Genomic DNA, 12782 nt, shown 5'->3' on the forward strand with positions numbered 1-12782 from the left:
GTCTATTACTGATAGGGGAGACTAATCTTAGAATAAGGGGCTGTCCATGAGATGAGGAGGAATTTCTTCTCTCAGAGGGTTGTAAATCTGTGGAATTCGCTGCCTCAGAGAGCTGTGGAAGCTGGGACATTGAATAAATTTAAGAGAGAGTCAGACAGTTTCTTAACCGATAAGGGATTGAGGGGTTATGGGGAGCGGGCAGGGAAGTGGACCCGAGTCCATGATTAGATCAGCCATGATCTTATTAAATGGCAGAGCAGGTTCGAGGGGCCATATGGCCTACTCCTGCTCCTATTTCTTATGTTCTTATGTACTGTCCCATTATGGGGCTTTCACCTCAGGTTGCCAATGTTCACTTGTCTTCACCCCAAGAAATGTTAGTGATCCATCCCCATCTTCAGGGGCCCATTTTTGGATCTTGACCATTACAATAATCTTGTCAATGATTAAAAACAGTACGTTTACAAATATTACATGCAAAGAACTCAAGAACCTAAAGTTATTTAGCAAAATCATTATTGTTTCACAAATGGGCAACTTCAATAAAATGATTTATTGTAGACATTAGGTCACACTGAAGTGACCTTTGACACAAGTGGTATTAGTAACTAAATAATCCTTAATACAAATTAATAAATAACTGATTATCAGTAGCATTTGTCTCAAATAGTTTTGCCTTATGCATCTTTATTAAATAGTTCGATTTCTTCTGTTACCCTCAGATGTTATCAATGCCCTTTTTAAAAGGCCCATCTTCAGCCCGGGACTCGATTTCGGTTTCAGAATCTTCATCTTGGTTTCTGGAGTCTCCAGCAATTCCCAGATTTTTCTATTTCTATAAATCACAGCTAATGAGCGCCCAGAATCATCGGAACCCAAACTGACATCAGACGGCAGTCCACGTGTTGTTGAAATCCACAGCCTCTTTGCCTTTGCCAACACCACGGTGCAGGAGTCACACGGCGGGCCAGTCACCGTTACAAAAGGCTGGACACTGAATTTCAGCAGCAGCCAGTGGTGGAGTTGGTCCCGCTTCCCAAGGCCTCGGCTGTAGTTCTATCCATGCCTGTGTTTTTGAGGGAAAATAAACATTCGCAAATTTACAAGGGACATTTTATGTTATTTTCTCTTTAATGTAAACTTAGGAGTCATTATTGTATTTTTCTCGTCTTTAGAGCCCCCTTCTCACTCTACACCATGTCATCATCATAGGCGGTCCCTCGAAGCGAGGATGACTTGCTTCCATGCCAAAAAGGGATGAGTCCACAGGTGTTTCAATGAAGGACCTAATATTCTCGATCCTGAACTACATCTTGAAGGGTGAAAGATGCCTGTGCATGGATTTTTTTTAACGTGTGGTGGCCATTGCACATCAGCCACTACACGGGCTTGACAGAGCTAGGTCTTGGTCCAGTGGCAAGGATTACCCAGGGCGACTGGAGATCAGCTCTGCTGCACGGACCTAGTGCACACACATATCGCAGTGTGGGCTGGCCCTCGCGCCATGTACTGCTGAGGTGGCCAGCTGCACTGCTCCAGGCCTCGGAAACGATTCTTATCAACTGTACTCTAGGGCTGTGTTAATAAACAGAAGAGAGGATATGCTTTTTCATTAGTTCCACCCCCCACCCACCCCCACCAATCCCCTTCCAACATTTGGTTGTTATCGAAGAAGCAAAGAGCCTAGTCTGCACTTCGTGCCTTATTGTCAGTGAAGGCTGCAAAACTCAGCCCTGCCACTTCAGGGCAGTGTCTGCCACTCCACCAGAGTCGTTGGTGCAATCCGGGAACTCGAAAAATGTCTGCAGATTAATAGCTGAATTCGATTACCTGCCAAACCACAAGTAAAATTAAAGGTCCAACAGAAATCCTCACTAGATTATTGAGCCTGTGCAGAAGGGGAGCTTGAAAATTCTGCGCAACCTTATGGTTAAAGGAAGTCATTCCAGATTGTGGGCCTTGAAATGACTATGTACATACAGACGCTAATATTCACAAAGTGCAATCTGAAGGCCCTGGAGTTTTGAATAAATGCTAAAGGTGCTTTTATTTTCCAGCTTGAAAGACAGCAACAAGAAGCAGTGCCCAAGTCCCAGCTGCTGGTCATAAATGCCTGCAGGAATGATTGACTATGGCGGGAGTCCAGCAGATCCCCCAGAGGAACAGCACAAACAGTTGAAAATGGCCCAAGTTACAACAGGAGGGCAGGTGAGCCAGCACAGAATGGCAATGCCCAGGTTCACCCAGCTCGTAGGCCAGGTAAACTGATAATGGCGCTGCCATCCCACCCCCCCACCCCTCCCTCCCACTCTCCCCCCAAACCCCACTCCCCACCCCTCCATCCCTACTGAATATTCGCATTGCCCATTAGAGACTGCACCAAAGCGACCAATCTGATTGGCACCAACATCCATTGGACAAGTTTTTCCATTCATTTGTAACAACCTTCACTGGAGACTCCCTCCCATTTCAACTTGGATTCCTTTTGAAATTGGGCCTCCTGGAAAGTGGCCTGCATTGTTTCTAGGGACACTGCACCCTCAGAAAACGGACCTTTCAGTGTTAAATATGTTGATTGATATCATGAAGTGTCTGCTATTCTTATCGTTTAATCTAATATGGAAAAATATGGAACCAACATCAAGCATCCTTTACAACAAAGCTGGGGGTCGAAATTCACCCCCGCCCGAAACGGGTTGCTCCTTCCGCTCCTGAAGTGTTTTTTCCGCCTCGTCGGATGAGGTCGCCTCTTTCAGTAAATTCAGCTCTTTGTCTTTTTTTCCAGGCAGACTGGAAGTCAGTCATAATGGGGGCGGAAGTTGGGCGGTAAGCAGCAGATCGCCAATGAGAGGTGGAGGTGGGAGCGGTGATGACATCATGACGCGTTTGTGTCACCAAGGCTCTCCTCTTCATTTAAAGGGGAGAGCGTTCGCCATTTTTAAACTTCGGTCCACTGGGCCACCAGGGAGGGTTTCGGCCGGGCCAGCGGCCTGGCACCCAAGAATCTCAGAGTGGGAAAACAGAGTTTGGAAAGTGGGAGAGTCTTAAGGATTAACCTCTTTTATACCATTTGGAGACTGGTGGCAATTGCTAGTAGCCTCTAAATAAAATTAATAGTTAAATATTTAAGATTCTTTCAGGCTGAAATAGAGAAAAATTAGCTGGCTAGCTCTCCAGCAGTTTGCTAAATAGCCAGTTAATTAAAACTAGTTAAAACCGATTCTTTGAACAGCTGAGCAGTGGAGCCACCAGTAGTTCAAAAACCCAGAGCTAGTGCTGTTAGCTCGGAGTGGGAAAACAAGAGTTTGGTAAGTGGGAGAGTTCGGTGAAGTGGGGGCGGGAGGTGCTGCTTTGCCTTATTTTTCCTATCCTTTTTCCGCAGAGCGGTGGCGTACCTGAGCGGGAACAGACCGAGGCCCGAGAGTTGGGATAAAAGTCACAGCAGACCACAGCATACAGCCAATGTGATCTCCTGGACAAGTTTCGATCGCCTGGTTGGGTCGAAGAGGAATTTTCCCAGATTTTTTCCCCAATTGGCCTGGGTTTTTAATCTGTTTTTTTGGCCTCTCCCAGGAGATCGCACAGCTCTGGGTGGGGAGAACTCTGCTGTGTGACATCACAGGTAAGTGATTGGTAGTGATAGTGGGTTAAGTTTTTCTTTTACATTAACATATAGCATATAACTAAATACTAAAAACTAACCTTTATTTGTTTAACTAACTTAATTAACTATATAGGGTAAATACTTGATTAACGCTAAACTAATTAATTAAATAAAATAATGGGAACACAGGAGATGTGTTGCTGCTGCAATATGTGAGAGCTTCTGGATGTTTTGGTCCAGGGCGACTACATCTGCAGTAAATGTCTGCGGCTCGACGAACTTCGGCTCCGAGTTGAGGAGCTGGAGTCCGAGCTACAGACATTGCAAGACATCAGGGAGGGAGAAAGTTACCTGGATCTTTTGCTCCAGGAGGCAGCCAGACCTTCTAGATTAAATACTTTAGAATTGACACGTGGTCAGGAACAGGAGGATGTGACTGCGAGTGAAGCAGGTAAGGGGATCCAGGAGGTAGTATTGCAGGAGCATCAATCTCTGCACTTGTCCAATAGATTTGAGGTTCTTGCAGTCCTTGTGGACAAGTGTACAGACTGCAGGGTGGATGAGTAGACTGACCAAGGCACCGTGGTGCAGAAAGCCATTCAAGTGGGGGGAGTAAAGAGGCAGGTGGTTGTAGTAGAGGATAGTATAGTTGGGGGGATAGATAGGGTTCTCTGCAGCCAAGAGCGTGTGTCCCGAAGGCTGTGTTGCCTACCCGATGCCAGGGTAAAGGAGATCTCCTCCGGACAGGAGAAGAACTTGGAGGGGGAGGATCCAGTTGTCGTGGTACACGTAGGTACCAATGACCTAGGTAGGACTAAGAAAGAGGTTCTGCTGAGAGAGTTTGAACAGCTAGGGACTAACTTGAAAAGCAGAACCACAAAGGTAATAATCTCTGCATTATTACCCGAGCCATGAGCAAATTGGCATAGGGTCAATAGAATCATGGAGATGAATGCATGGCTCAGGAGGTTGGTGTGGGAGAAGTGGGTTTCAATTCATGGGGCACTGGCACCAATACTCGGGAAAGAGAGAGCTGTTCCGTGGGGACGGACTACATCTGAACTATGCTGGGACCAGAGTTCTAGCGAATCGAATAACTAGGGAGGTAGACTGGGCTTTAAACTAAATAAGAGGGGGGCGGGGAGAGAGGATGGTTGCAGTGGAAAGCAATCTAGAATGCTAAGAGAAAAGAAAAGGAAGCAATGCAGGAAAGTGATTGTGGTAAGGATAACCAGATTATGTCTGGAAGGGACAGAGCATACAAACAAAAGAGTGCACTAACAAATAGAGTCTAGGTAAGAAAAAATAGCGATAAGACAAATAGGGCTATATAGTACAAAATAACATTAAGATGTCTAATAATGTTAAAAAGACAAATTTAAAAGCATTGTATGTGAATGCACGATGCATTTGTAATAAGGTAGATGAATTAACAGCGCAAATAGATGTAAACAAATACAATATAGTTGCAATTACGGAGACATGGTTGCAGGGTGACCAGGGTTGGGAACTGAATATCCAACGATATTTGATATTTAGGAATGACAGGTATAAAGGAAGAGGGGATGGTGTGGCGTTGTTAGTGAAGGATGAAATCAGAGCAATAGTGAGAGAGGATATTGGCTCAGAAAATTAAGATGTAGAATCAGTCTGGGTGGAGCTAAGGAGCACCAAGGGGCAGAAAACATTGGTGAGAGTTGTCTACAGGCCTCCAAACGGCCGTGGTAGTGTAGGGGATGGCATCAAACAGGAAATTAGAGATTCATGTAACAAGGGTACTACAGTAATCGTAAGCAACTTTAATCTACATATAGACTGGCCAAACCAAATTAGTAATAATACTGTGGCAGATGAATTCTTGGAGTGTGTACAAGATGGTTTTTTAGACCAGTATGTTGAGGAGCCTAATAGGAAACAGGCTATCCAATATTTGTGTATTGTGCAATGAGAAGGGGTGAATTAACAGTCTTGTTGTGCGGGGTCCTTTAGGGAAGAGTGGACCATAACTTAATTGAATTCTTTATTAAGATGGAAAGTGAAGTAGTCCAATCCGAAATCTAAACAAGGGAAACTACGAAGATATGAGGAATGAATTGGCTATGAAAGATTGGGACGATTCATTAAAAGGCATGACGGTGGATAGGCAATGGCTAACATTTAAGGAACAAATGCATGAATTGCAACAGTTATACATTCCTTTCTGGTGTAAAAACACAAAAGGAAAAGTGGTCTAACCATGGCTAACAAAAGAAATTAAGGATAGTATTCAATCCAAAGAGGAGTTATACAAAGTTGCCAGAAAAAGTAGCAAGCATGAGGATTGGGAGAAGTTTAGAATTCAGCAAAAAAGGACCAAGAGATTAATTAAGAGGGGAAAAATAGAGTATGAGAGTAAACTTGCAAGGAACATAAAAACCGACAGCAAAAGTTTCTACAAGTACATAAAAAGAAAAAAATTAGTGAAGACAAATGTAGGTCCTTTACAGACAGAAACGGGAGAATTTGTAATGGGGAACAAGGAAATGGCAGAACAATTAAATAAATACTTTGGTTCTGTCTTCACGAAAGAGGACACAAATAATGTTACAGAAATGCTAGGGAACCAAGGGTCGAGTGAGCAAGAGGAATTAAAGGAAATTATTATTAGTAAGAAAATAGTGCTGGAGAGACTAATGGGACTGAAGGCTGATAAATCCCCAGGGCCTGATGATCTGCATCCCAGAGTACTATAAGAGGTAGCCATGGAAATAGTAGATAAATTGGTTATCATCTTCCAAAATTATATAGATTATGGAACAATTTCTGCAGATTGGAGGATGGCAAATGTAACCCCACTATTTAAAAAAGGAGGGAGAGAAAACAGGGAACTGATATTAGAAGTAGGGAAAATGCTGGAGTCTTTATAGGATGTGATAACGGCACACTTAGATAATATCAACGGGATTAAACAAAGTCAACATGGATTTATGAAAGGAAAATCATGTTTGACAAACCTACTGGAGTTTTTTGAGGATGTAACTGATAGAATAGATAAGGGAGAACCAGTGGATGTAATGTATTTGGATTTTCAGAAAGCCTTTGAAAAAGTCCCACATAAGAGGTTAGTGTGCAAAATTAAAGCACATAGGATTGGGGGTAATGTATTGGCATGGATTGAAAATTGGTTAACTGACAGGAAACAGAGAGGAGGAATAAATGGGTCTTTTTTGGGGTGTCAGGCAGTGACTAGTAGGATACCACAGGGATCAGTGCTTGGGCCCTAGCTCTATCTATCTATCTGTATATATATATATATATATATATATATATATATCCAAATGTAATATTTCCAAGTTTGCCGATGACACAAAACTAGGTGGGATTGTGAGTTGTGAGGAGGATGCAAAGATGCTGCAAGACGATTTAGATAGGTTGAGTGAGTGGACAAACACATGGCAGATGCAGTATAACATGGATAATTTAAAGTTATCCACTTTGGTAGGAAAAACATAAGGACAAAGTATTATTTAAATGGTGATGGCTTGAGAAATGTTGATGTACAGAGGGACCTGGGTGTCCTTATACACCAGTCATTGAAAGCAAATATGCAGGTGCAGCAAGTAGTTAGGAAGGCAAATCGTATGTTGGCCTTCATTGCAAGAGGATTTGAGTACAGGAGCAAGGATGTCTTACTACAGTTACACAGGGCCTTGGTGAGACCGCACCAGTAGAATTGTTTGCAGTTTTGGTCTCCTTACCTAAGAAAGGATATACTTTCCATAGAGGGAGTGCAGCGAAGGTTCACCAGACTGATTCCTGGGTTGGCAGGACTGTCGTATGAGGAGAGATTGGGTCGACTAGGCCTATATTCACTAGAGTTAGAAGAATGAGTGGGGATCTCATTGAAACATTTAAAATTCTGACTGGGTTGGATAGACTGGATGCAGGGAGGATGTTTCCCCGGCTAGGAAATCTAGAAAGGGTCACAGTCTCAAGAAACGGGGTAGAAAATTAGGACCGAGATGAGGAGAAATTTTTTCACTCAGCGGGTGGTGAACCTGTGGAATTCTCAGGTCACTGAATATATTTAACAGGGAGATAGATAGATTTCTGGAAGCAAAAGGCATCAAGGGGCATGGGGAAAAAGCGGGACTATGATGTTGAGATAGAGGATCAGCCATGATCATATTGAATGACGGTGCAGACTCGAAGGGCCGAATGGCCTACTACTGCTCCTATTTTCTATGTTTCTATCAACTTGGGGGCATAATTATCGGCCCGACCTGGCAGTCAGCCGACAAAAAAAAACATGGCGGACTCGTCAGTGAGCCCTCCCCTTGAAGGGCTGCCGTGCTGGCATGGCTCACACACTGAAAACAAGGTGCACTGACTGAAAAAGCTGTCAGGGGCACCGCACGGCAGAACAAAGATTTTTGGAGCTAAATTTCGCTGGAGGTGCTGGAGATCGGCGGTGCGCTCTTTAGTTACGCACTTAGGACGGTCGGCAACAGCGGGACAGAAGTGGGGACCGTCGGGAAAACCCCCGAGGTGAATTTCGTTGGTGGCGTCATTGAACCGGAAGTCGGCGGCCGCTCGACTCCATCGCCTGGCCGCCATTTTCTAGCGGTAAGTGGCCTTTTTAGGAGGCTGAATTTCATCCCCCTAGTGTTCACACTGCAAGGAGGTTGGGGATTAGTCATCTAGATTCTGTCCAAATAACCAAGCTAACATCCAAGAAGCCAGTTATTAGGTGTTGTACTGAAATTTCTAAATCTCACTAACACTAGTGACGCTCAAAGAAGTCTTCACTGCTCCACGTCGTTCCAGTACCAAATGACGACGTGCAGGGTTGTAAAATCCCCCTCTTCTTGCAGACATCTGTAGTTAAAAACATTCACTAGCTGTTCAGAGTGTCTCAGTAAGGCTGTCAGCCATGCTAATGCACAGGGGGATATAAACACTTGTCTAAAAGCTTAATAATGTAATAGAACTCAAGGAAATGCCATTGAACTACCATTAGGGACAGGTGATTATCGACAAGTGACAGACACATTTAATTTTTATAGCTAACCATCAGAAAAGGCCATACGATCAGAATGACAATGGATTTTGCAATGTCAGCAGTATTAAATGTATATTTGCCCTCAATGTAGTAACTGGAATGATTTATTAGATACCTTCCCTGGATTTAACTATTTGCAATTCAGAAACAGTTGTGTTATGTGTGCTTTAAACTGGCTCGCTGTTTTAACAACAGAATTGCATATCATCAGGTCTGCCATTTCTCCATGTGACGAAGTCCCTCCTGAAATGGCCAAGGGGGAAGGATGTGCCGATGAGGGGGATGAAATTCTGTGTTTATTTTGTGTGTATGTTTAGTTTTATATAACTCTGGTGAGTGGCAGTAGGAAGACAAAGCTGGCTACCCATTCACTGAACTAGGAACTGTGCACGGTGCCCAAACAGAAGGGAAGAGGAAAATAAGTATATATTTTTAAGTGAGGCAGTGACAGATGAGAATCCTTAGCCTAGACTGATTTGCCTTCCCAGCTAATGATTGAGACTTTCAATTAGTGTAACATTAGAACCAGAAACCCGACACATTCGTAGTGCAAAATCGCCCTTCAGTGAACACTTACGGATGGTGCTCCCCTCACCGATCTTCGCAGAGGGAAAGTCATTTTTTTCCAACTCTTTCAGCACAGATGCTTCAAAAGCCAGGGCTGCCACTCTGAAAATGAATTCCCTCACGTTTTCACCTGTGGGTAGAATGTACTGCAACTTTAATTCCAATAAGATCTTCTCCCAATTTCATCTTAACCTCTTCGCTGCCTGATTCAGGTTGTGCTGATTATCTTGTGTCTGCCGTGGCTGAGGGTAGCACACTTGCCTCTGAGTCAGAACGTTGTGGGTTTAAGTCCCACTCCAGGAACTTGAGCACATAAATCTAGGCTGACACTGCAGTGCTGTGCTGAAGGAGTGCTGCATTGTTGGAGGTGCCGTTTTTCAGATGAGACGTTAAACCGAGGCCCTGTCTGTCCTCTCAGGTGGACGTAAAAGATCCTATGGCACTATTTTGAATAAGAGCAGGTGAGTTATCCCTGGTGTACCAGCCAATATTTATCCCTCAATCAACATAACAAAACCAGATTATCTGGTCATTATCACATTGCTGTTTGTGGGAGCTTGTAGTGCACAAATTGGCTGTCACTGCCGTGTTTCCCACATTTCAAGTGACTACATTCCAAAAGTACTGAATTGGCTATAAAGTGCTTTGAGACATCCAGTGGTTGTGAAAGGCGCTATATAAATGCAAGTCTTTCTTTCCTTTAATTGCCTTGCAAGGCTGATTTTGTCAGCCACAGTAGTTTATAAAATTACAATATAACTCTAAGCATTTCATACTTGCAAGTTCACAAGCTGCAAATGCAGATTAAGCTATTGTATATTTACTAGTTCATGACAAAAACATAGGTTAATTCCATTTTAAATATAATGCACTACAGGTTGAACCTCCCTTATCCAGAACCCTCAGGACCTGTCCGTGAACATGGACTGCATCCCAGAGTACTTAAGGAGGTGGCCTTGGAAATAGCGGATGCATTGACAGTCATTTTCCAACATTCCATTGACTCTGGATCAGTTCCTATGGAGTGGAGGGTAGCCAATGTAACCCCACTTTTTAAAAAAGGAGGGAGAGTAAACAGGGAATTATAGACTGGTCAGCCTGACCTCAGTCGTGGGTAAAATGATGGAATCAATTATTAAGGATGTCATAGCAGCGCATTTGGAAAATGGTGACATGATAGGTCCAAGTCAGCATGGATTTGTGAAAGGGAAATCATGCTTGGAAAATCTTCTGGAATTTTTTGAGGATGTTTCCAGTAAAGTGGACAAAGGAGAACCAGTTGATGTGGTATATTTGGACTTTCAGAAGGCTTTCGACAAGGTCCCACACAAGAGATTAATGTGCAAAGTTAAAGCACATGGGATTGGGGGTAGTGTGCTGACGTGGATTGAGAACTGGTTGTCAGACAGGAAGCAAAGAGTAGGAGTAAATGGGTACTTTTCAGAATGGCAGGCAGTGACTAGTGGGGTACCGCAAGGTTCTGTGCTGGGGCCCCAGCTGTTTACATTGTACATTAATGATTTAGACGAGGGGATTAAATGTAGTATCTCCAAATTTGCGGATGACACTAAGTTAGGTGGCAGTGTGAGCTGCGAGGAGGATGCTATGAGGCTGCAGAGTGACTTGGATAGGTTAGGTGAGTGGGCAAATGAATGGCAGATGAAGTATAATGTGGATAAATGTGAGGTTATCCACTTTGGTGGTAAAAACAGAGAGACAGATTATTATCTGAATGGTGACAGATTAGGAAAAGGGAAGGTGCAACGAGCCCTGGGCGTCATGGTACATCAGTCATTGAAGGTTGGCATGCAGGTACAGCAGGCGATTTAGAAAGCAAATGGCATGTTGGCTTTCATAGCGAGGGGATTTGAGTACAGGGGCAGGGAGGTGTTGCTACAGTTGTACAGGGCCTTGGTGAGGCCACATCTGGAGTATTGTGTACAGTTTTGGTCTCCTAACTTGAGGAAGGACATTCTTGCTATTGAGGGAGTGCAGCGAAGATTCACCAGACTGATTCCCGGGATGGTGGGACTGACCTATCAAGAAAGACTGGATCAACTGGGCTTGTATTCACTGGAGTTCAGAAGAATGAGAGGGGATCTCATAGAAACGTTTAAAATTCTGACGGGTTTAGACAGGTTAGATGCAGGAAGAATGTTCCCAATGTTGGGGAAGTCCAGAACCAGGGGTCACAGTCTAAGGATAAGGGGAATGCCATTTAGGACTGAGATGAGGAGAAACTTCTTCACCCAGAGAGTGGTGAACCTGTGGAATTCTCTACCACAGAAAGTAGTTGAGGCCAATTCACTAAATATATTCAAAAGGGAGTTAGATGAAGTCCTTACTACTCGGGGGATCAAGGGGTATGGCGAGAAAGCAGGAAGGGGGTACTGAAGTTTCATGTTCAGCCATGAACTCATTGAATGGTGGTGCAGGCTAGAAGGGCTGAATGGCCTGCTCCTGCACCTATTTTCTATGTTTCTATGTTCCGAATGAGAGATTTTTCCGGATAAGTGGTCATGTGTTTTCAGTGTATGTGTGCGGCGATTGGCTGGAATGACTGTCAGTCAGTCAGTGTGGTGTCGGCGGGCCGTCGGGCCCCGAGGTGTCGGCAGGGTGTCAGCTCCAAAGTTGGGTAAATTTATTTTACATTGATATTTTTCAAGAATTTTGGGTACATTTATTGTGGCTCTGTAAGTGTAAATGGGTACGTTTTTTTCATTGATATTTTGAAGATTTTGACCGGCCACGATCTGCTCATGCGCCACCCGGTGGCCGGGAATAGTTCCGGACGAGGGGTGGTTCCGGATAAGGGAGGTTCAACCTGTACTACTGGTAAATCCCCGTCCGTCAGCTCAGAAGTGATGATGGGGCTGACGGAATTCACTCCATTGTCGTCAGCTGTGAACTAGCCTGGCCACTCCAGTCAGTTGTATCCCTTTTTGTGACAAGATACTCTCGACATTGCCTATCCAGCGGTTCCTTGGTCTCCCTCAGCTTCTTGCCTCCTGTACCTGTGTGTGCAGGGCCATGAAAGGTATTCCAGCTGTTTCCATTCTTGAAACGTGCTAAACAATGCAGTCGCCTTTCTCCTGTATCAGTGTTGTTTCTTGTCTAAGCCATGTTCATAGAATCATAGATGATGGAGCACAGGAGGTCATATGGCCTATCGTGCCTGTGCTAGTTCCTTGGTGGAGCTATCCAATTAGTCCAACTCCTGCTCTTTCCCCACAGCCCTGCAAAGTTTTCCTTTTCAAGTATTTATGCAATTCTCTTTTGAAAGTTACGATTGAATCTGCTTCCACCACCCTTTCAGGCAGTGCATGCCAGATCATAACAACTCAATGTGTAAAAATAATTCTCCTCATCTCCCCTCTGGTTCTTTTGCCAATTACCTTAAATCTGTGTCCTCTGGTTACCGAACCTCCTGCGAGTGGAAAAATTCTCCTTATTTACTCTGTCAAAACTATTTAGAATTTTCAACACCTCTATCATATCCCCCCTTATCCATCTCTGCTCTCAGGACAACTCCGGCTTCTTCAGTCTCTCCACATAACTGAAATTCCTCAA

At 44.0% G+C, this 12782-nt stretch overlaps 1 protein-coding gene across 7 annotated transcripts in view; it reads right to left on the reverse strand.

The window, feature by feature from the left end:
• Positions 1 to 598: 598 nt before the first annotated feature.
• The window catches only part of rab36 (RAB36, member RAS oncogene family), a 188156-nt gene continuing 175972 nt past the window's right edge, over positions 599 to 12782 (reverse strand). For 6 of the 7 annotated variants that reach the window (XM_070887532.1, XM_070887537.1, XM_070887534.1 and 3 more), the window contains 2 exons: positions 9223 to 9342; positions 599 to 1066 (listed from right to left, as the gene is read on the reverse strand). In XM_070887532.1, coding sequence (XP_070743633.1) covers positions 1002 to 1066; positions 9223 to 9342 — 185 coding nt within the window. In that variant the 3' untranslated portion in view covers positions 599 to 1001. The remainder of the gene's footprint in view (positions 1067 to 9222; positions 9343 to 12782) is intronic. The other variant, XM_070887539.1, reaches the window with a different exon arrangement.

The sequence above is a fragment of the Pristiophorus japonicus genome, chromosome 8 (assembly GCF_044704955.1).
Source record: "Pristiophorus japonicus isolate sPriJap1 chromosome 8, sPriJap1.hap1, whole genome shotgun sequence".
In the NCBI taxonomy this organism is placed as follows: Eukaryota; Metazoa; Chordata; class Chondrichthyes; family Pristiophoridae; genus Pristiophorus; species Pristiophorus japonicus.